The following is a 22,459-nucleotide window of genomic DNA, read 5'->3' on the forward strand; positions in this document are numbered from 1 at the left end:
TAAGAGAAAGAAAAAGTGTCCAGTGTTAGCTGTCACAGTTCGACAGAACTGCAAACACTTGGAGCCCATGTCCAGCAGTGATAACTCGGTTCCAGCCACCCTGAATCACTTCTGGAAGTGAGTCCTACAGACTTGTGTTATATATTGCTGAATAACAGATTAATCCTTCCAACTCAATCTGCAAAAGTGAATAGCTTAACATGCCTCCCGTCAAGACTCTGGAGTTGGCTTCACTGGGTCTTCTGCTTCACGGTCTCCCACAAGGCTGCAGACAAGATGTCCATCAAAGCTGGGTCTCATCTGAAGGCTGGCCTAGGGAAGGATCTGTGTCCCAATTAACCACACAAAATTGTTGGCAGGATTCATTTCCTTGAGGGATGTTGAACTGAGGGCTTCAGTTCCCTATAGTGCTTGGGTCCCCCCTCCTATGGCAGCCTGCTTCCTCAAAATCAGTGTGAGAGAGAGACAGAGAGAGACAAAGAGAGAGAGACCTCTAGCAAGACAGAAGTCACAATCTTTTGCAAACCAAGCAGGGAAGTGACACCTCCCCTAGGTTGCCGTATTCTATTGGTTAGAAAACAGTTTCTCAAGTGGGATTACACAAGACATGAATACTCGAAGGTGAAGTACTCAGGGGCTGTCTAAGAGGCTGTCTACCACAACTTGGCAATCTACTCTCCTTTTCTTTGCTAACTTTTTCCTGTTTCATCTCTATTCAGATTACCACAACATTCCAAAATAGTCAGGTCTAAATAGACAAAAGTTTACTTTTAGGTCTAAGTTTGCATTCCTCAGAAGAGTTAGTAGTATAGTAGAAGCAGTGGGTTGATAAGAAGGTATGAGCACCAGGCCCAGTTCTGGAAATTTACTGGTGACAAGAGTTAATCCATGAGCCTGATTTTCTCATCTTTGAAATGGGGATAATTATGTTTTTTGTATTTACCTCACATAACTATTATGACAACCAAGAAATATCATGTGTAGCAGTGTTTTCCAAAACGCAGTAACATAGCACTGGAGGTACTTCTGATGACTATAAGTGGTAAATGGACTACAGGTGGAACTTTTTAAAGTGCATTAGAAAAATATAACTTGCACAACAAAACCACAATTTTCATAGCTAATGTCACTCAAATGAGACTTAAATGAAGTTGGAAAAAAGGTGAGCCAATCTGAAGAAAACTATTAAGAAAGTAAAGACAGATGGTCTGAGAATAGGGCAAACGTTATGATAGTGATATATAAATGATTGCATAAAATATAAAATGCTCCACAAAGGCAACCAATCCTGTTCATTGACTCATGCTCCATGACTCTGGTTTAAGAAGGAAACTAGATAAATTCTTTGCTATCAACAGAGCAAACCTAAGTACAATGGTGAAAGAGATGACCATTTGAAAATCCAATCCTAGGGGCACCTGGGTGGCTCAGTGGGTTAAAGCCTCTGCCTTCAGCTCGGGTCATGATCCCAGGGTCCTGGGATCGAGCCCCACATCAGGTTCTCTGCTTGGTGGGGAGCCTACTTCCCCCTCTCTCTGCCTGACTCTCTGCCTACTTGTGATCTCTGTCAAATAAATAAATAAAATCTTAAAAAAAAAAAAGAAAATCCAATCCTAAAAGTTTTGCCCACAAAGTGTCCTTCCCCTATTACTTCTTTTTCTTTGTCTCATTTATCACTTTATCATTTAAAGTGTCCCCACAGAGTGCCTTGAACATATTAATCAAGCTATGAAAGTTTACTGACTTGGTTTTATTTTATTTATTTATTTATTTTTATTTAAACTGTAGTTAGTTGACATACAGTTCAATATCGGTTTCAGGAGTAGAGTTCAGTGGTTCATCATTTACATATAACACCCAGTGCTTTTCTGAACAAGTGCCCTCCTTAATACCCATCACCCATCTATCCCATCCCCCACCCACCTTCTTCCATCAACCCTCAGTTTGTTCTCCATAGTTAAGAGTCATATTTGTTTCTCCCCACTCTCTTTTCCCCTTCCCAAAATGTTCATCATTTTGTTTCTTAAACTCCACATGTGAGTGAAATCATATGGTATTTATCTTTCTCTGATTGATTTACTTCACTTAGTATAATATACTAAGTATATTATAATAAGTATATTATATATTATAATAATAAGTATATTATAATAATATACTAAGTATATTATACTTATATTATACTAAGTATAATATACTAAGTATATAGTATAATACATTTATTTCACTTAATTTTATATAATCTAGCTCCACCTACATCATCATTGCAAATGGCATGATCTCTTTCTTGTTGATGGCTGAGTAGTATTCCTTTGTGTATATGTATATATGTGTGTGTATGTATATATAATATACATATACTGTATCTTTTTTATCTACTCATAATTTGATGGCATTTAGGCTCTATTATTAATAAAACACTTATATCATTTGTTCTCTGATGCCCTTTCTTTCCTAGCAATATATTGATAATAATTTGAACTTATTAGGGGCTTACTGTGTGCTAAAATATACATATAGTATTTCAAGGAATACTTCTCCTATGAGGAAGGTTGTGTTATCATACCTTACAAACAAGGAAACTGAAGTCTAAAGATAAATTACTTGACCAAAATCACTAGATTTCTAAACTAGAAATTACTAGAAAGTAACACTTCTACATTTCAGCATTGCAGTTTTTTCTCTGGAATGTAGGAAAATATATCGATACCAGATCATTCGAAACAAGGTCCGAGAATGAGTCACTTTTTGCCAAATACTACTGACCCAAACTCTCACCCCACTCATTCCCAGGGGCAGAGGAGCAAAGAGAAAGATAAGGTTCAGACCCTGCGTAGGGCTCTTCCAAGGCAGAGATGTCACACTCACCACCCCCTGAATGACCTCCCAACCAAGGAAAGTCTACAAGCAAAGAAGTGCATTACCGATGGGCTGTTTGACTTCAAAGTCTCTCCTCAAAAGAACACATCTCACTTTTGTTTTTTTCAGAATGACATGTAAATTTTGGCTGAAACCAGATATTCCAAGTGATAAGGATAACTGAAATGTGTTTCATTCTTTTTCAAAAAGAGCTTTGAGCTTTATATCTTTAGAGATAGAAAAACAGACTTAAAAAAAACTTATTTTGAAAAAACTGATTGCTAAAGCTATAGCTCACTAACCAGGAAGTGGAATTCAAGAAATTGCAGAAGGTAGAATGGTCCCATGTAGGAAATATTACTTTCTATACTCAGATTATCTTCTATCCATTTTGTAACACAAAACAAGTTATTGCTCAGTTGAATCATGGAATATTAATATATTATATAATGCTTTTATATTGATTATGTTTTGCTAACTCTTTAATTTGTTTTGAAACTTTCATTTCAACACTGCCTAGGTTTATAACCACATCAAATACAATTTGAGCCTAGAGTGTCAAAGTTAAAATTCAAAAGCTGCCGTCATAATGATACTAAATTTTGGCTTATGATAGTCTTTTCTAAACTTTCATTTCAACTATGCTTTGGTTTATAACCTAACCAGTTTTTCAGCACTGAATTATGAGTATGCATTTAGTATGGGAACAGCAAAATTAAAAATCTAAACCTAAGGGTGCCTGGGTGTCTCAGTCAGTTAAGGGTCTCCTTTCTGCATTTGGCTCAGGTCATGATCCCAGGGTCCTGGGATCCAGTCCCACTTCGGGCTCCCTGCTCAGCGGGGCACCTGCTTCTCCCTCTCCTTCTGCCTGCAGCTTCCCCTGCTTGTGCACTCTCTCTCTCACTCTCTCTCTATATATATGTGTGTGTCAAACAAATAAATAAAATCTTTTTAAAAAGTCTAAACCTGGGGTGCTTGGGTGGCTCAGTGGATTAAAGCCTCTGCCTTCGGCTCAGGTCGTGATCCCAGGGTCCTGGGATCAAGCCCCACATCAGGCTCTCTGCTCAGCAGGGAGCCTGCTTCCTCCTCACTCTGACTGCCTCTTTGCCTACTTGGGATCTCTGTCTGTCAAATAAATAAAATCTTTAAAATAAATAAATAAATCTTTAAAAAATAAAAATAAAAAATAAAAAAATTTTAAACCTAACGTGCCTTATTTTGGTACCAAAGTCTACTTCTTGAAACAATTATTTTAACTGTGCCAAGGTTTCTCTGAGATGAACAATCACTTTGAAATCAGTTTATGGTTACTGAGGAAATGGTTTTATTATTGATTCATTCATATAACACAAATTATTTTAGAAGTCTTCTTGTAATGTGGGTATTGATTTTTCATAATCCAGACCTTGTATGTTTGATCATGTAATATAAAAATAGGAAGCACTCTTTTAGCAAGAAACAATAAATGTTGGAGAGGATGTGGAGAAAGGGGAACCCTCTTACACTGTTGGTAGGAATGCAAGTTGATGCAGCCTCTTTGGAAAACATTGTGGAGAATCCTCAAAAAATTAAAAATAGAGATACCCTATGACCTGGCAATTGCACTACTGGGTATTTACCTCAAAGATACAGATGTAGTGAAAAGAAGAGCCATATGTACCCCAATGTTCAGAGCAGCAATGTCCACAATAGCCAAAATGTGGCAAGAACCAAGATGCCGTTCAACAGATGAATGGATAAAGAAGATGTGTTCCATATATACAATGAAATATTACTTAGCCATCAGAAAGGATGAATACCCAACTTTTGCATCAACATGGGTGGGACTGGAGGAGATTATGCTGAGTGAAATAAGTCAAGCAGAGAAAGCCAATTATCATATGGTTTCACTTACTTGTGGAACATAGGAATAACATGGAGGACATTAGGAGAAGGAAGGTGAATTGAGGGAAAGCAGAGGGGAAGACGAACCATGAGAGACTGTGAACTCTGAGAAATAAACTGAGGGTTTTGGAGGGGGGATGGGTGAGCCTGGTGGTGGGTATTAAGGAGTGCACGTATTACATGGAGCACCAGGTGTTGTATATAAACAATGAATCTTGGAACACTGCATCAAAAACTAATGATGTATTTTATGGGGACTAACATAACACAATAAAAAAACAAAACATGAAGCACTCTTTTAAGTGCTATGCCTATAATGTGATTGACTTTATAACAGAAACTGTTGCCCCTGCTGTAATATAAGAGCCAGAAGACAGGTGTCTTTTACTGTTTTGTCACTGATGTATCTTAAGTGTCTAGAAGAGTGCCTGGTACATAACAGATGTTCAATAAATATTTGTTGAATAGCTACTAGGTGAATGGAATAATCAACACAGTTTGTACATAGAAAAAAACAACCATGAAAAAAATTCTTCATTCAGAAAGGGTGTTATTTTTAGGTGATTTTCTGATAATATTGTTCTGCTCATTTTTCTCTCATTTTGGTAAGAATGAATAAAGAGAGAGAAATTTTAGAAGAAATTCTTACCAGGAACATTATGTAGTAAATGCTTTCTCCTATTTGGTGTTTTTTTTTCCATTTAGTTCTCTGAATTTTTTTCAGTAGATTATTCTAAGTTTGAATTTTAATTATGTTTATATCTTGGAAACTGTTCCTTATATATAAGTAATCAAAGAAAATGTTGAACATGCAATTTTTAAAATAGAACAGGATTAACAGTGAGAAGGTTGATGAAAAATGTCTTCAGAATGAGCAAGTTTAGAGACAGAAGAGGTGAAACCAACATACATTATCAAATATTTTTGGTAAAATATTTTCAGAATTAGTTGAAAAGTAAACTAACCTTCTATGTTAAACTTTGTGCCAGAAATTTTCATTTCTTCATTTAGTAGTATAAATTAATCCATATTAGGAATATGTACTCCTCTCTGAGCTACAGACCCATTTTTCTAACATTAAACATTTCCGTCTGGATATGTCACCATATCTCAAGTTCAAGCTCTCTGAACCTGAACCCATGATCTTCACCTCAAACTGCATTCTCATCCAGTGTTCCCTATTTTGGTAACCATAAACACCAACCTCTCTGGTTGTACAAACCTGCCTAAAACATTCTTCCTCATCTGTTATCTCAAGTTACTTGCTGAACTCTGTTGAAATTATTTCTTAAATATATCTTAAAGAATCCTCCTTCTTTCCATCTTAGGTACAAATACTTTAGTCCAAACTACCATAATCTATCCTCTGAGCTACTGGTCCACCAGTATCCACTCTAGTTTCTCCTCCAAACCATTCTCCAAAGCACGTGCAAAGTGTTTTTTTTTCTTAATTTAACTGAAAATCTGATCATATCACTTCTCTGCTCAAACCCATCTCTCTTAAGATCTATTTATTTGAATGAGAGGGAGAGAGAGAACGTGTGCACGTGCATCCACATAGCCAGTGGGGGAGGGGCAGAGGGAGAGCAAGAGAGAGAATCCTCAAGCAGACTTCCCACTGAGCACAGAGCCAGATGAGGGGCTCAATCCCAGGACCCTGAGATCATAACCTGAACTGAAATCGAGAGTTAGCTGCTTAACTGACTGAGCCATCCAGGTGCCCCAGCCTTCTTTTTTGTAAGATAAAGATAAAAATGCTTCAAATGGCCTCTTCAGCCCTACAAGATTTTGCAGTGTTTGTGTCTCCAACTACAGCCAGCCCTATTCTCCTCCTCCATCCCTATGTCCAACCATAATTCCTTCAGTATGCACAGGCTTTGTCATACCTCAGAGGTTGCCACATGGAGTTCCTTCAACCTGGGATGTTCCTCCTTGCAACTACTGCCCCATACCTTTGATTACTTAATACCAACATAACCCTGCTGATTTCAACACCCTTGATCTCTTTGACCACCAGACCTTCATTACGCATTCAAGTAGCACCCAGGACTGTTATTTCATGGAGGTTACCTAATGTTTTGTAATTAATAGTTTCTGACTTGCTCATCACTCGTACCAAGCAGAGAGTATCCGATATTTAGTAAAGGTTCAATATCCAATTTTTAGGACTCGAAATCCAATATCCAATTTTTAATGGATAAGTAAATATTTTACTAGTTAATAATTCAAGATTTTATTTTAGCACTGTTACTCAAAACATGGATGAACTAAATGTAGATTAAGAATATATTTCTAAGGGCTCCTGGGAGGCTCAGTGGGTTAAGCCACTCCAGGTCATGATCCCGGAGTCCTGGGATCGAGTCCCCTATCGGGCTTCCCCTGCTCTGGAGGGAACATGCTTCTCCCTCTCCCTCTGCCTCTCCCCCTGCTTGTGCTCTGTCTCTCTCTCTATGTCAAATAAATAAATAAAATCTTTTTAAAAAAATTTTTAAAAAGAATGTATTTTTAGGAGGATATAAACGTGTTGGTATTATTTACATCACATACATGGCATATGTGATCAGAAATATATGAGAGGACAGCTTCACCAGAAGCAAGAAAGTTAAGAACAGCAAGAAAAAATGGTTCATCAGGATCCAAAGCTGCACAGAAGAAACTGCAAGAGATGAGGTATGGGATTATTGGGTCTAAAAACAAGAAAGCCATTGGTTACCTTGGCAATTAGTTACTTGATTTTGTGTAAAATTGGTTACTAATTCTGTGTGAAAGCCAGCTCACTGAAGGTTGAGGAGTGAATGAAAATAGAGATAACATTCCTCTTCCAAGGATCTTAACATCTGATTATGCAGTTTCTTGTGCCATGCAGAAGTTAATTTTTGATTGGGTATGTGCTGTATGATTGGATCTACATAAAAGCAGCAATTTCAGATGAGAGAAAAAATCAAGTTCCAATTCACAATGCCTCATAAAGATGAAAGCTTGAATGCAGGACTGGATCCATAGCATATCAGATTACCAAATCTTCAACCCAATTGATTCTGCTGAGATATGTGTATAGGTGTTTGTGTGTGTGTGTGTACATTTCTTTTTTTTCCTTAACAAAGCCTCCTAAAATTAAAAAATAGTTCCCCCCAAATCACTACATTTTATAGAATGCAGGAGCCCCAGAAAAATATATATACTTTATCAGAAATGTATCAATTATCTCTAATAAAAGAGTACTCAACATAGGGACACCAGGGTGGCTCAGTCAGTTGAGCAGCTGACTCTTGATTTCAGTTTAGGTCATGATCTTGGGGACCTGGGATCAAGCCCCATATCTGGCTCTGTTCTCAGTGAGGAGTCTGCCTAAGGATTCTCTTTCTCCTTCTCCCTCTGCTCCTATCCTCTCAACTCATGTGCACACATGCTCTTTCTCTCAAATAAATAAATAAATCTTTTTTTAAAAAAGATTATTCAACACAGTTCAGAAGTAACAAATTTCTGAGGGAAAAAAGCAAATTGTGTAACTTATGCTAAATAACAATCTTCAAAAGAAAATTAAGATAAAGTAAAATTTTCAATTTGTTGATCTTTTCAGCATATTTTCTTTTTTTAAGATTTTATTTTATTTGAGAGAGAGAGAGCATGAGGGGAGGGGAGGGGCAAAGGGAGAGGGAAAAGCCAACTCCCTGCTGAACAAGGAGCCCCACACGGGGATGGATCCCAGGACCCCAGATCATGACCTGAGCCAAAGGCAGATGCTTAACTGACTGAGCTGTTCAGGTACCCCTCAGCATATTTTCAAGACATTAAGCTCCCAGAGTCTCTCTCTACTTTAAGAAAATGTTTTCCACTAACTCAACCTTTCTCTCCCCCTCTCAGTATTCCACTTACAATAGTAAGATTTGTGAGATGCACTTGATCCTAATATTAAGGCTAGACCTCCAAAATAAAAAAGAGAGAAGTCTGGGTACACAACTTAGTTTCACAAATAATTACGGACTCCTATATCACTGTGTTCTTCAACATACCTAACTTTAACATAAAGTCACATCAGTAGTAGGTAATATCTGGATACTGATACTGTCCCCCTTGGCATGCGATGGCCTACTGAGTTCTCTTCAACCTGAGAAGGCTCCTTCATCACGAAATTTCTGGCAAACAAGAACTGTACATTACTGGTATTATAAGGTACACAAGCGGGGTGCCTGGGTGGCTCAGGGGTTGAAGCCTCTGCCTTCAGCTCAGGTCATGATCCCAGTGTCCTGAGATCAAGCCCGGAATGGGGCTCTCTGCTCAGTGGGGAGCCTGCTTCCTCCTCTCTCTGCCTGCCTCTCTGCCTGCTTGTGATCTCTGTCTGTCAGATAAATAAATAAAATCTTAAAAAAAAATAAGGTACACAAGCCAAGATTGGCCTAATGTTTTAAAGTGGGGTCTCTGCCATGATTAAACAGTAAAGGAAAATTTTATTCAAGGACAATCTTCAATGAGAAGATAAAATTTAACAAAATGAGAAAAAAAATTTATGCCTGAACTGAGTTCCATATACTTCTATGAGTATCCCTGAAGAAGTTCAAACGTGCCTAGTACACACGAAGTCTGAACATTCAGTTGGGGGTGTGTGGAAGGGAGATAGACAAATTATAGAAGCAGAAGATTTCTGATTTTATAATGAAATCATCCCTTTGATCTCATCTCCCTCTATCCATGTGTCATTTTTTTGTAAAGTCTTTTACTTATTTGTCGGAGAGAGAGGGTGAGAGCGAGAAAGACCTCACAAGCAGGGGGAGTGGGAGGCAGAGGGAGAAGCAGGCTTCCCTCTCTGAGCAAGGAGCCCCATGTGGGACTCGATTCCAGGATGCTGGGATCATGACCTGAGCAGAAGGTAGACGCTTAACCGACTGAGCCACCCAGGCAGCCCATCCATGTGTTATTTAAATCAGTGATTTTTCTAAGGGAGCCACCCTGTGGAGTATTTTGGATATTCTTAGTGGCATTTTTGGTTGTAACAAATGACTTGGGGGCCCTCTAGACTCAAAGTTAGGCCCAAAGGCCCACACCATTGAACTTTCAGTAATTCCCTGGACATTCATGTAGGTGAAAAATGTGTGTAAATATTCTGAGCTAAGAAGCTAAATTTATGTTTTATATGTGAACATAAGGGCCTTGAAATATAACGGCCTCCTGGGTAGCACTAAGGTCCTCAGCATTGACGATGTACTTTTTCAATACCATTGTCTCAGGAAACAAACTGAGGGTTGCTAGAGGGGAGGGGGTGAGAGGGATGGGGTGGCTGGGTGATGGACATTGGGGAGTGTATGTGCTATGGAGAGTGCTGTGAAATTTGTAAGACTGATGAATCACAGACCTGTACCCCTGAAACAAATAATACATTATATGTTAATTTAAAAATTAAAAAATAAAAATAAAAATAAATGAATACCATTCTCCACTAAAAAGAATCAATGCTCCTTGGAGAAATGGTTGGTTCTATACACAGCACATGAAATGTACAAGATAAAACTTGAATACATTGTCATGCCAAAAATCAAGGATTCTGTCAAAGATTACTGGAGTCACATTAAAAAGACTCAGGAATTGACTTGCAGAGGCTCTTACTGGCCAAAGATGGGCCTTGAGCATCAATAGGAATGATAATTATAGTGGACGAAAACACATCAATTATGTTCAAATTCATAAGTTGACAATAATTCAAAAATCATTCATCACCTTTGAAAGACGCTGGAAACTCAAATCATTAGTTTTAAAACCTATAAATAAATTTGAAAATAAAGTACTTACCCTGTCTTTCTTATATACACCCGAGGGCAAACAAGTAGATAGCAAAGGAAGCTTTCTCTTTATAGAAGCTTTCCCTTTATCTTTAAAGATATAAACATATCTTTAAAAAATAAATAAAATATAAAAGAGACACAAGAAGACTGCTATCAATATCAACAAATTTCAATATGTTGACATTATTTTCATCTTTATTCAAATAAATTATTAATAAAAACGATATGTGTAAAACTTTGGAAAGACTCCATTATAGATTGAACTGTGTCCCCCCTGAAATTCCTACTTGAATCTTTAGCCTTCAGTATCTCAGAATGCTACTATATTTGAAGATAAGGCATGTAGAGAAGTGATTAAGTTAAAATGAGGCTGTTGGAGTGGGTCCCAATCAAATCCGACTACTGTCCTTATGAGAAGAGAGAATTTGGATACATAGGGAGATTACCAGGGACTTCCATGCACACAGGATGGCTATGTGAAGCAGCAGCAGGAATGAGACCCCTGCAAACCAAGGAGAGAGACCTCAGGAGGTGAGGTCTGTGAGAAAATAAATTTCTATTACTTAAGCCAATTAATCTGCGGTATTGTTTTATGGCAGCCTTGAAAAACTAATACAGATGCTAAAATATCCATTCAATTAAACTTAAATAAATATGGGAGGGGTGCCTGGGTGGCTCAGTTGGTTGAGTGTCTGCCTTCAGCTCAGGTTGTGACCTTGGGTCCTGGGATCAAGTTCTCCCTGGGGCTCCCTGCTGAACAGGGAGTCTGCCTCTCCCTCTCCCTCTGTCCCCCTTCCCTGCTCATGCACTCTCTCTTTCTCAAATAAATAAATAAAATCTTTTCTTAAAAAAGGAAAAAAGAAAGAAATATGGGAATACAGAAAGTGATATACTATGAATCTTGAAGCATAAATCTCAACTGAGGAAATGGAAAAAAATCAAGCCTCCTGATGGGAGGTGGGTCATATGTAGTTTGAAAAAGTCCCCCAAATTATTTTGAATTACATTCTCTCCCTACTTAGAAATCTTGGCTCCAATCATATGCAAAATTATGTCCCCATTTCTTTTGGTCACTCAACTGATGTGTACTCACATTTTCATAGTGAGTTCATATGTAGTTTTACCAGCTATAGAATATGAACATTATCACTGGGAATTTGTATAATTTATAATATTGAAACTGATTCTACTCCTTCCCTTCTTTTTTTTAAAAAGATTTATTTATTTATTTATTTATTTGTCAGAGAGAGAGAGAGAGAGAGAGGGAGGGAGGGAGGGAGGGAGGGCATGAACAGAGGGAGCAGCACACAGAGAAGCAGGCTCCCCACTGAGGAAGGAGCCTGATGTGAGACTCTATCACAGGACCCTGAAATCATGACCAGAGACGAGGGCAGAAGCTTAACTGACTGAGCCACCCAGACATCTCTCTACTCATTCCCTTCTATATACCTCCAAAATCCTATGCCAATTTACCATTTACTTTTTCTCTTTTCTCACTTAAAAATTAAATGGCATAGCTGTGACAATTCTAAGTTTCAGCTGCCCGATATGTTCCCATCCACTTCATCTCTTAAATGTGTTTAAAGCATTAACAATAGGTTGTGTTTCCTCCTAGAGACAGCTGGGTTTCAGGGAGAGGCAAATGTTTCATTATCTCACCCTATTGTCCAAGACAAATGTGCTATTGTATTATATGTGAAATGTCATCTTTGAAGTCTATTAAGGGTGTGCTGTGAGGTGAACCATCTGGAAAACACAATGTAGGCTGGAAAATAATTATAAGCCAGTTCACTGCACTTTTTTTCAGTAGGCCTACCATGACAGCTGCTAAAAACACTATGTAGTGTTAAGGGTAGAGGCTCTGAAGCCACACAGGTTAGACCCTATCTCCATCGATGCTTAACCAGTATGTAAGTTACTGAATTTCTTTGATCCTTTGGTCTTGTCTGTAAAATTGAGAAACTGATACATTTTGCACAGGAGTTTTATGAGACTTAAATGAAATAATACTTGTAAATCACTTGGAACAGAGTAGACATTAAGTGTATGTCTCCTCTCTTCTTTTAAATATAGAGAATATTTCATGTTCTTTACATAGAGAATATTAAATAATCCAGTAATATTTGGAAATCAGATTGAGCAGTCCATTGTAAAGATGTTTTGTAAAGAAGTCCATTGAGTTTCCATGTGGTTCTTTGGATTTTCGGAGAGAAAAGGGGTTTAAAAGATCAAGTGTGAATTTTCTTAGGAATTCTAAGTCTGGAGTGGGTTAGGACCACCGAGACACGCTTACTAGGAAGGCGCTGTCCGTGGTGCTAGTAAGCGCGCATATCGCTGGCAGCATTTCCCCTGCCCAAAATTCTTTTCCAGTCAACTTATTTAGTGAAGCTCACATATGGGCCTCGTGGAAGATTCTCAGTCATTTGGCTAATTGGCTTTTTCCCTCAGTCACTTGGCTAATTGGCTTTTCTTTCATCTCTTTATCAACTCCAAATAATTTTCATTTTTCAGACACTTGGGCCATGCTTACCACTTAAGAAGGTGGCTCAAAAATTGGCTCAAGCTGGCTTTGTTAGTTTCAGAGAAATCCAAAGCTCAAATCTAGAACACAGGAAACAATTTCTGATGCATTATTTAGAGACTCTTCATCTGGTAACTCCTCTAAGAAACCCTTTGCATCTCCATCTTTTTTTTTTTATTTTTTTTTATTTTTTTTATTTATTTATTTGACAGACTGAGATCACAGGCAGGCAGAGAGGCAGGCAGAGAGAGGAAGGGAAGCAGGCTCCCTGCTGAGCAGAGAGCCTGATGTGGGGCTCGATCCCAGGACCCTGGGATCATGACCCAAGCCGAAGGCAGAGGCTTTAACCCGCTGAGCCACCCAGGCGCCCCTGCATCTCCATCTTGATTTAAGTTCCCCTCTTCTTACTCCCTATAGATACATCCTCAGTAATGTTACTGCATTAAGTTGAAACTCTATTTATTAGTTTGGGTGCCACTAAGGAGACTTTCTTAAAAGCCAGCACCCATATCTTAATTCAATTGTGTACTCCTAGATTATAGGACATATTGAGCTAAATTTTGTTGAACTAATTTAATTACTGGATCCGTTAGAAGACCCCAACAATACTCCTTTATTTTTTCAAATTATTTTTATCAACATATAATGTGTTATTTGCCCCCGGGGTACAGGACTGTGAATCATCAGGCTTACACATTTCACAGCACTCACCATAGCACATACCCTCCCCAATGTCCATAGCCCAGCCATCCTATCCCAACCCCTCCACCCCCCAGCAACCCTCAGTTTGTTTTGTGAGATTAAGAGTCTCTTATGGTTTGTCTCCCTCCTGATCCCATCTTGTTTCATTTTTTCCTTACACACCCCCCCACAACCTCCCACCCTGCCTCTCAAATTCCTCATATCAGAGAGATCATGTGATAATTGTCTTTCTCTGATTGACTTATTTCGCTCAGCATAATACCCTGTACTTCCATCCACATCATGGCAAATGGCAAGATTTCATTTCTTTTGATGGCTGCATCGTATTCCATTGTATATATATACACCACATTTTCTTTACCCATTCATCTATTAATGGAAATCTAGGTTCTTTCCATAGTTTGGCTATTGTGGACATTGCTGCTATAAACATTCAGGTGCACGTGCCCCTTCAGATCACTACACTTGTATCTTTAGGGTAAATACCCAGTAGTGCCATTGCTGGATTGTAGGGTAACTCTGTTTTCAATTTTTTGAGGAACATCCATGTTGTTTTCCAGAGTGGCTGCACCAGCTTGCATTCCCACCAACAGTGTAGGAGGGTTCCCCTTTCTCCACAACCTCACCATCATCTGTCGTTTCCAGACTTTTTAATTTTAGTCATTCTGACTGGTGTGAGGTGGTATCTCATTGTGGTTTTGATTTGTATTTCCCTGATGCCGAGTGATAACAACACTCCTTTAAAAGGCAACCTGCCTTGTTACGTTTGGCCAAGCACTAAATTTCAGGGTAGCTAGGCTGTTCTGATTAAGATACTCTGGACTGAGTCCATTCGTTACCACACCCACCACTATCAGTCTGATGACTCAAACCCTCAGAGTGACTGCAAAAGAAACAATGCCATCCATTTCAAAACTCTGGCTTCCCACTGTCCATATTTCCTCTCCCTTCTTCCATTCTACACACACACCTGTAATACCCAATACACCATCAATGGGGACTGACCCCAAATACTGGTCAAAAACAGCTCATCTGGGGCACCTGGGTGGCTCAGTGGGTTAAGCCGCTGCCTTCCGCTCAGGTCATGATCAGCAGGGAGCCTGCTCCCCCCGCCCCTGCCCTGCCCTCTCTGCCTGCCTCTCTGCCTGCTTGTGATCTGTGTCTGTCAAATAAATAAATAAAATCTTAAAAAAAAAAAAAAAAACAGCTCATCTATGCTTTTCAACCAGAAGTAGACTTCTATTCCTCTGGCCAGACCAAGGAATGGAGCCACCATCAACAAATAAAAGGACTTTTCTTTTTCAGATAAGAGTGGAGGTTCAAATAAGAGGGAAAGAGAGAGAAATTAAGAAACTGAAAACTAAGAAATGAGGGTAGGGTAAGAGGAAAAAATGGTTATTAATGCTGCCTCTTTCCCTTCCCTATCCAGGTGGATTTAAACTGTGTCTCAGTCAGTAGATCTTCATCCCTAACCACCACTACTATGGGCTCCCCTATCTTTGAAGAGCGCTTCCTTATTCTTCAATGGATTGGGAAGGGGGAGTCCAAGCTAAGGTATGCTAGAAGAAACATGTGAAACAAACTCTCATTTATGAGTAAGCAAGCAATTGCTCTTCCTTAGGTACTCCTCCTCTGCACTCTGAACCAAAATTAATTTGAAAATAAGAACTGTTCCATGTTAGAAGAAGCTCAGTCTAATATAGTTCCTCACCAAAGCTTTCAGGCAACAGATACATAACTTGTGGTTCTCTTCCTATTTTAATCAAACATCTGTTATAATTTTTTAAATCTTTAAAGCTATGCATATGTTAATTCAAACTCACCTAGGAAGATTGGGAAGAAAAGCAATTGGCCTTTCAATCTTCAGAAGAGGATTTAATGACAGGTTCAGCCTGTTTAATGACAGGCCCAGCACCACACCTCTGTTTTATTATGCTTCATTATTACTGCATAAATTTCCTTTATTACTCATGATAAATAAAAATCAAATACTTGTGAAGTGGGTTTAAATAGGTAAGAGTGCAAAAATAATACTATTCAAATATCATGAAACTGGAATCTCAGATTCTTAAAATATGTATTTATATTTTTTAAATGTCTCACATGTACCAGGTTGCCATTGTCATTCTCAAACTAGGTTCGTTTTTGGTGTTGTGTATGTGTGTATCCATTATTCAAAGATGAAAAGAATAAAAAGCACATTCAAAACAGAATTCTCAGGATTTTGCACTGTGACTGACTTTTCACTAATTCAACTAAGAAAACACACCCAAAAGAGAAGTGCTAAACTTGATGCAAGATGCGAAGCTAGTGAAATTCAAATACCCCCTGGGGACGAATTTAACCGGCATGACAGGTGCAAAACGGTCACTTTCAGAAATCTTAAGGGAGACGAAGTTACTTTAAATGCCTTTCTCTTAGCCAGTCATTCAATTGCACCAGGAACGACTAATGTTTCCAGAGTGAAACCACCTGGCACCGGGTTGAAGGAATAGAAATCCTCTGCTCCGCCTGCTGGAGGGAGGGGATTAGGAGCTGACTGCTTTGATTCAACTTTTCCAAAACCTTAGCTAAGGCCTTTGCTGGACGCTGGGCATGCAGGACTGCAAGCTCGCCGCGCCCGTGTCTGGCGCATGCGTCCCAGGACCATCTGGCCGGGCTCCCGTCCCCCTCCCGCCCCCCCCCATCGGGCCCCCGCCGCGTCCCCACCCCCTGCCGCCGCCTGCCACGGCCTTGTCCCCTGTAACGTCATCTGCGGGCCAGGCCTCCCTGCCCGCACAGTGGGAAGTGCCAGCGCTGGCCGGCAGGACGGGAGGCGGAGCCTAAGGGGGTGGGGAATGCCCTGCCCGGCCGCCAGCCTGGAAACGGATTCATTCCCAGCCGGCTCTCCACCTAGCCGGAGCAGGCTCGGCGGAGAGGACGCTGCGACGCACTCGCGCTCGGCGGCCGGAGGCGCCCTAAGCTCGGCTGCGGCCACGGGAGGCGCTTTTTCCCGGGAGCCAGCCGGGAAAAGCCCAGTTTAACCACGAGTGGCTAGGCCATTGCACGGGCCTCCCAGCGACAGAAGGACAGCGAAAGAGGGCTGAAGCTGACCTGAGCTTTCCCACGCAGGGGAGAGGGCGCCAGGGCGAGGTGGGGAACAAGGGAGGAGTGTGGCGAAGCTCACGGCCAGCGGTGGATTATCCCGGCCGGTCTGCGTTTGCTGGCTGCGAAATGCGCGAGGAGGACAAGGGCATGCTGGGTGGTGGCGGCGACGACGCGGGCCTGGCCAGCGCCTCCGCACAGGGGCAAGTGGAGACCGTGCGGCGGCTCCTGGAAGCCGGTGCGGATCCCAACGGAGTCAACCGCTTCGGGAGGCGGCCGATCCAGGTAGCTGGGGCCCTGGGGCCTTGCCGGCAGGGGGCGCATGAACAAAGGGGAGCGGCCTCCGTGGGACGCGGCTGGGACCGAGACCTTCACCAACGTATCTGTGTCTCTCTTCCTTGAGGTGTGGAGCCCAGGTGTAAAGCAGGTTCTTCCCACCAAGGATCCTAAAGAAAGGGATTGAAAGAAACCGCTTCTTCAGTTTGGTTTTCTTTTTAGTAGCGGAAAAAATGTCAATATTCTCTCTCCCATCTCATGATCACAGATGCAAGGGAGAGGTTCAATTGGGGAGAAAAGGAGTGGTTATTTTGGGGAGGAAACCGTTTGTCTTCTCTGTCCTTCAATAAATATTCTGTCAACTTCCATTGATAAAGATAATCAAATGACAAATTACACAATCTGGATTAGATTTGAGGAATCACAGAATCATAGTGCATCAAAAAATTACCGTGCACTTCTCAGCTGCAATATGAAATTCTTTGTATTCTTTTCTCATAGAGGCAAACTGAATACAAAGAGATAAGCCAGGATTCCTTGACCACAGTACTTAATCCTTCCTATGTTAGCAGTGTTTCGAGTGTTACATGAGAAAAAATATGCTTCTATAGATTTTTGTTTAATTATCAGTGATTAGGTTACAAAAGCATGCTGCAGCAACTGTTAGGTCCTTTTTAAATGGCAGAGGGTCTACATACATAATTAGCCTCTTAATTATTAAAATCCTTTATTCAATATGTTTATGAATCCCTTTAATTAGTACTGGCATTTTTTAATTATTTTAAAACCCAAGGTAATATTTTGTGCTTTATTGTTGAGTATAATGGTTAGTATTCATCTCAATGTCACATTCTAGAACCAAGCTGTTATTAAGGAATCTTATTATGTAGATTTTTAAAGAAATATATGTTCATTTCTTTAGCATTCTTAGAAAAGTGTTATAAGAAATGAGGGACAGCTTGGGGTGCTTGGGTGTCTCAGTCGGTAAAGCATCTGACTTCTCCTGGGGTCATGATCTTAGGGTCCTAAAATCAAGCCCTGCCTCCGCTCCCTTCTCAGCGGATGTCTGGTTCTTACTCTTCCTCTGTCTCTACCCCTCTCCGGCCTCCCCTGCATGTGTGGTGTGTGTGTGTGTGTGTGTGTGTGTGTGTGTGTTCAAGTGCGCACACATGAGCGCTCATTCTCTCTCTCTAATATAAGTTGATAAAATCTTGAAATAAAAAAGAAATGAGGAATAGTTTAAAGCAGCATAAATATTGTAAAGTAGTTCTTAAAGACTTCAAATGATATTAATAATTTCAAAAGAGATTTTAATTATAGTTTTAATTCATCATTTTCTGAGATACTAAGAACAACTTTTTCTTCTCTCTGTATGTGAAGTATCTGATACACATCATTAGTGGAAATGATAACATATCACGGTTTTTAAGGGAGGAAATGGATGTTTCTAATATTCATGAAACAAAAAGTACTGTCTTAAATTACATGGCACATTTTTAAATACATAAGCTCACAAGAACAAATAACTCCATTTTGGATATTTAGTTATCAAAAACTGTTTTATTGTTAAAATAAGAAAGTAAATGCTTGTATAATGTACATATACACAAGTGGATGCTACAGGTTTACAGCTCCAAAACATCTTTTTTTCTAAATTATGCATTGCTCTGATTTGACTAACATCTGAGCTCTTTTTTACATAGCAAATTATTTAGTATCTAACATTATAAAATCCTATTACATTATAAAATCCTGTACAATGTAAATATAGTGTTTATGTTACATGTTTGTTTACAAGGAAAAACTGAACAACTTAAAACATTGTTTCTACTCTAAAAAAATTGTTTCTACTCTAAAGCATTATTCTCTTAAAAATATCAGCTCACTGCCTCCTAAATATTTTTAAGATCCAGATTATGGCCGATGTGGAAGAGACATCAAGGGAAATAATTTAAGTCTATAAAAGCTTTTTCTTTCTTTCTTTCTTTCTTTTTTTAAGATTTCATTTATTTGACAGAGACACAGCTAGAGAGAGAACACAAGTAGGGGGAGTGAGAGAGGGAGAAGCAGGCCTCCACCGATCAAGGAGCCCAATGCAGGCCCAAATCCAGGACCCCAGAACTATGGCCCCAGCCAAAGGCAGACATTCAACGACTGAGCCACCCAGGCGTCCCGTAAAAGCTTTTAAACTTAACTCCGCCCATAAATTATTTAACAAAATGGATTCCCATGTTCCGAAGGAAATCAAAATTTTCTTTTTCACACAACGACTATTAGCGCTCTATTATCAGCTCTTTCTTGTCTCCGCAGCTTGGAGAATAAAATGAAACCCAATCAGGGCTGAGTAAAGAGTTATAAGGGAGGGGTGGGGGACAGTGTCGGGATTTCATCAAAACAGGAAGCATAACCAGACTCCTGAGACTTGTAAGCGCCCCTGCATTAGGTGGCTACTTCGTGAACAGGTATTTATTTGAAATGGTTCTACCTGTCCCGGCCCAGGCCTGCATCTCACCGCCCTGACCACTCTGCTCTCTCTGGCAGGTCATGATGATGGGCAGCACCCGCGTGGCCGAGCTGCTGCTGCTCTATGGCGCGGAGCCCAACTGTGCGGACGAAGCCACCCTCACCCGACCTGTGCACGACGCGGCCCGGGAGGGCTTCCTGGACACGCTCGTGGTACTGCACCGAGCCGGGGCGCAGCTGGACGTGCGCGACGCCTGGGGCCGCCTGCCCGTGGACCTGGCTGAGGAGCGGGGCCACCGAGCTGTCGCCCGGTACCTGCGCGCAGCTGCCGGAGACTGATGGCAGGTACCCCCAGCCGCCCACAACATTTCTTTTCTCCCCTGTTCCCCACCCCCAACTTAGTGCATGGGAGGCTACAAATGTGGAGCGGCGGAAAGCCTGAAAGCCTTCCAGGAGACTTGACTCACCGTCCGGGAGGAGAAGCAGACAGTGAATACAATTTTTTTTTTTTTGTCTTTGTTCTTTTCCTCTGGATCCTGCCCTCACACTCACGGCGCAGCCAAACGCAGAGGTGATGCAAATGGACTTCCAGAGAGATTCAAGAGCTGAATGTGAAGCTCCCGGGTGTCGTTTACTTTTCAGGGTTTTCTGGCAAAAAGCGGCCCATAAAGTCCCTAACGACCCCAGGTGTTTGCCAAACTTCACTGGAAAGACGCTGGCGGCAGAGTGGGAGGCGGCCATGATAGGCATTTAAGCGGGAGGCCGAAGACACGTTTGCCCCCACTGACCTTGAAGGAGGGTACTGGAAGCCCCTACTTTAGGTTTGAGGCGCCTGGGGCTAGAAGGAAAATTCTGAAGACTGAGGAGATGACAACGACGATGCTGAAGACGAGTTCGACAGTAGACAGCATCAGCAGGTGCCCAGGGCTTTACAGGATGTGTGTTGCCATCCAAGTCTCCTGCGAAGCCCTGGGGACTTGCACCCAGCTCCACCGGGTAGTGACGGGAAAGCAGGATTCGAGAGCCACCTGGAATTTGACCACAGGTTCTAGGATCCCTGGGTCAAGAAGACACAGAACAGCTCTGGAGAGGGTCGGGTGCCTGCTGTTTGTTACTCAATCCACGGGAGATTCTTGGAGAGTTCAGAAGTCAGTGCACAGGGTGATGTGGAGGATTGCAGGAAGAGCGACTGTCACGATTAACTGTAACGATTTGCTCCATCTATATACGATAGGATAAAGAACCTCCCTCCCCCATGAGATGAAAAGATTTTGCAATATTTTGTATTTATGAGTTGTTCTTCAGTAACAATCTTACTGGGGAGGCTTTAAATAACAAAGTAACTTGTGCGTGGGGGTAAAGAGGTGAGGAAGAACTATAGCTTTTAAATGAAGCTCTGGCACAGTGCCAAAGCTTAGACACTTTCATCCTTAACCTATTTATTTCTTTGTTAAATTTTCTGACTGTATCCTTTACTAGAGTGTGTCAGAGGATCAAACTATGAAACATTCCAATTATCTTGTAGAAAACCAATGCACTTACCCAGTAAACTCTCTCGGGGTATTTCCCAAAGTGTTGCTGAAAGAGTAAATTGAATATAAAACTGTTGAAAATAGATGATGATGGCTCATAGAATGTCTTCATATCTGCAGAACAAACTAAAAGTGCACGGCTTTGAGATTTAATGTCCAGTGTTGCTTGATTCCTTACGGCATTGGAACAACTGATACATCAATGCTTTAATAAACAAAAACAATAGATTGGATTCTAAGATGTGGATATTTTGGTTTAAAAATGTATGATCATGTATTTACCACTAATTCCTGAGAAATGTTAAAGACTCAAAGAGGTTCACTTCTCTCACTCTTTGTAATAATTATTGATAAATGATACCAACAACAATTTATTTTAAAGCACTGCTATATATACTAGGGAAAGATTTATGAAGTGTGGGAGAGTGAAAGAGAGAGAGAAACAGATGAAAAAAAAAACTAATTTGAGAGACCAAAAGAAGGGGATTCTTTAAATTGAATTAAAAAATCTTTACTTCCCCATCAATTCTTTATACCCAGATGAATACATTACTGGGGAAAGTTAGTTGAGAATCAGAGCATTTCTTATTGGGGAAAATGTGGAAGCACTTATTGATGTAACTTGTTCAAGGCATATATTAAAATACATTTGTTCATTTAATATTTAAACCTGATAGATGTCATTTTCCAGATGAGAACAAGATAGAGAAATATTAGTTGATAATTTTTTATAATAGGGTATAATTTTTCCAATGTTCAAGACATGGTTCAAGATTCTACCTGAAGAAGAGCAAGTAGAATTGGTGATCTGGAAAAAGGATAGAAGTCATCTGAAGAAGCAATTCTGTGGACTGCCTTATGTAGAAAATACAAAAGTCAGTGTCACTTAAAATACAAAAGGTCTGGGGTGCCTCACTGGGCTCAGTTGGTAGAGCATGTGACTCTTGATCTTAGGGTCATGAGTTCACTGGGTGCAGGGATTTGATTTAATTTATTTATTTTTAAAACTGAAATAAAAGAGTTCTGCTTCCGTGTATATGTTAGCAGCTAATTACTCCAAATTCTGACATCCAAAGTTTTCATTATTAACAACCTATTGAGTCATTCTGTGAAAACTTGAATAATTTGGGGGTTGGTATAATTTCTTAGTGTTCAATTAACTAAGCTGCAAATAGACATGAACATGGAGATGACAGATGATAGATCATATGTAAGAAGATACAATTTTAATTTTAAAAATTAGTTGAAGGAGCAACAATGTCACAATACTTTCCATGATCTTCTCCTGTTCTATTTATAATGCCAGGGAAGAAAGAGGGAATGAAGTTAGGACCTGATTGGAAAATGGAAGACCTGGGTCC

General features: G+C 40.3%; 1 protein-coding gene across 1 annotated transcript; it reads left to right on the forward strand.

The window, feature by feature from the left end:
- The first annotated feature begins 16,645 nt into the window (after nucleotides 1-16,645).
- LOC111159872 (cyclin dependent kinase inhibitor 2B) lies at nucleotides 16,646-22,040 on the forward strand. Its single transcript, XM_022522524.1, has 2 exons — nucleotides 16,646-17,112; nucleotides 19,645-22,040. The coding sequence occupies exons 1-2, from the start codon at nucleotides 16,957-16,959 to the stop codon at nucleotides 19,903-19,905; spliced, it is 417 nt and encodes a 138-aa protein (XP_022378232.1). The 5' UTR covers nucleotides 16,646-16,956; the 3' UTR covers nucleotides 19,906-22,040.
- The last annotated feature ends 419 nt before the right edge of the window (nucleotides 22,041-22,459 follow it).

Source organism: Enhydra lutris, unplaced genomic scaffold (genome assembly GCF_002288905.1).
Source record: "Enhydra lutris kenyoni isolate GAN:26980312 unplaced genomic scaffold, ASM228890v2 scaffoldscaffold70, whole genome shotgun sequence".
Lineage (NCBI taxonomy): Eukaryota > Metazoa > Chordata > Mammalia > Carnivora > Mustelidae > Enhydra > Enhydra lutris.

Excerpts from the sequence above, each read along its gene's own strand:
- LOC111159872 (XM_022522524.1), top strand. The coding sequence starts at position 16,957 with ATGCGCGAGGAGGACAAGGGCATGCTGGGTGGTGGCGGCGACGACGCG. Across the intron at positions 17,113-19,644 it reads TCGGGAGGCGGCCGATCCAG|GTCATGATGATGGGCAGCAC; the intron begins GTAGCTGGGGCC and ends TCTCTCTGGCAG.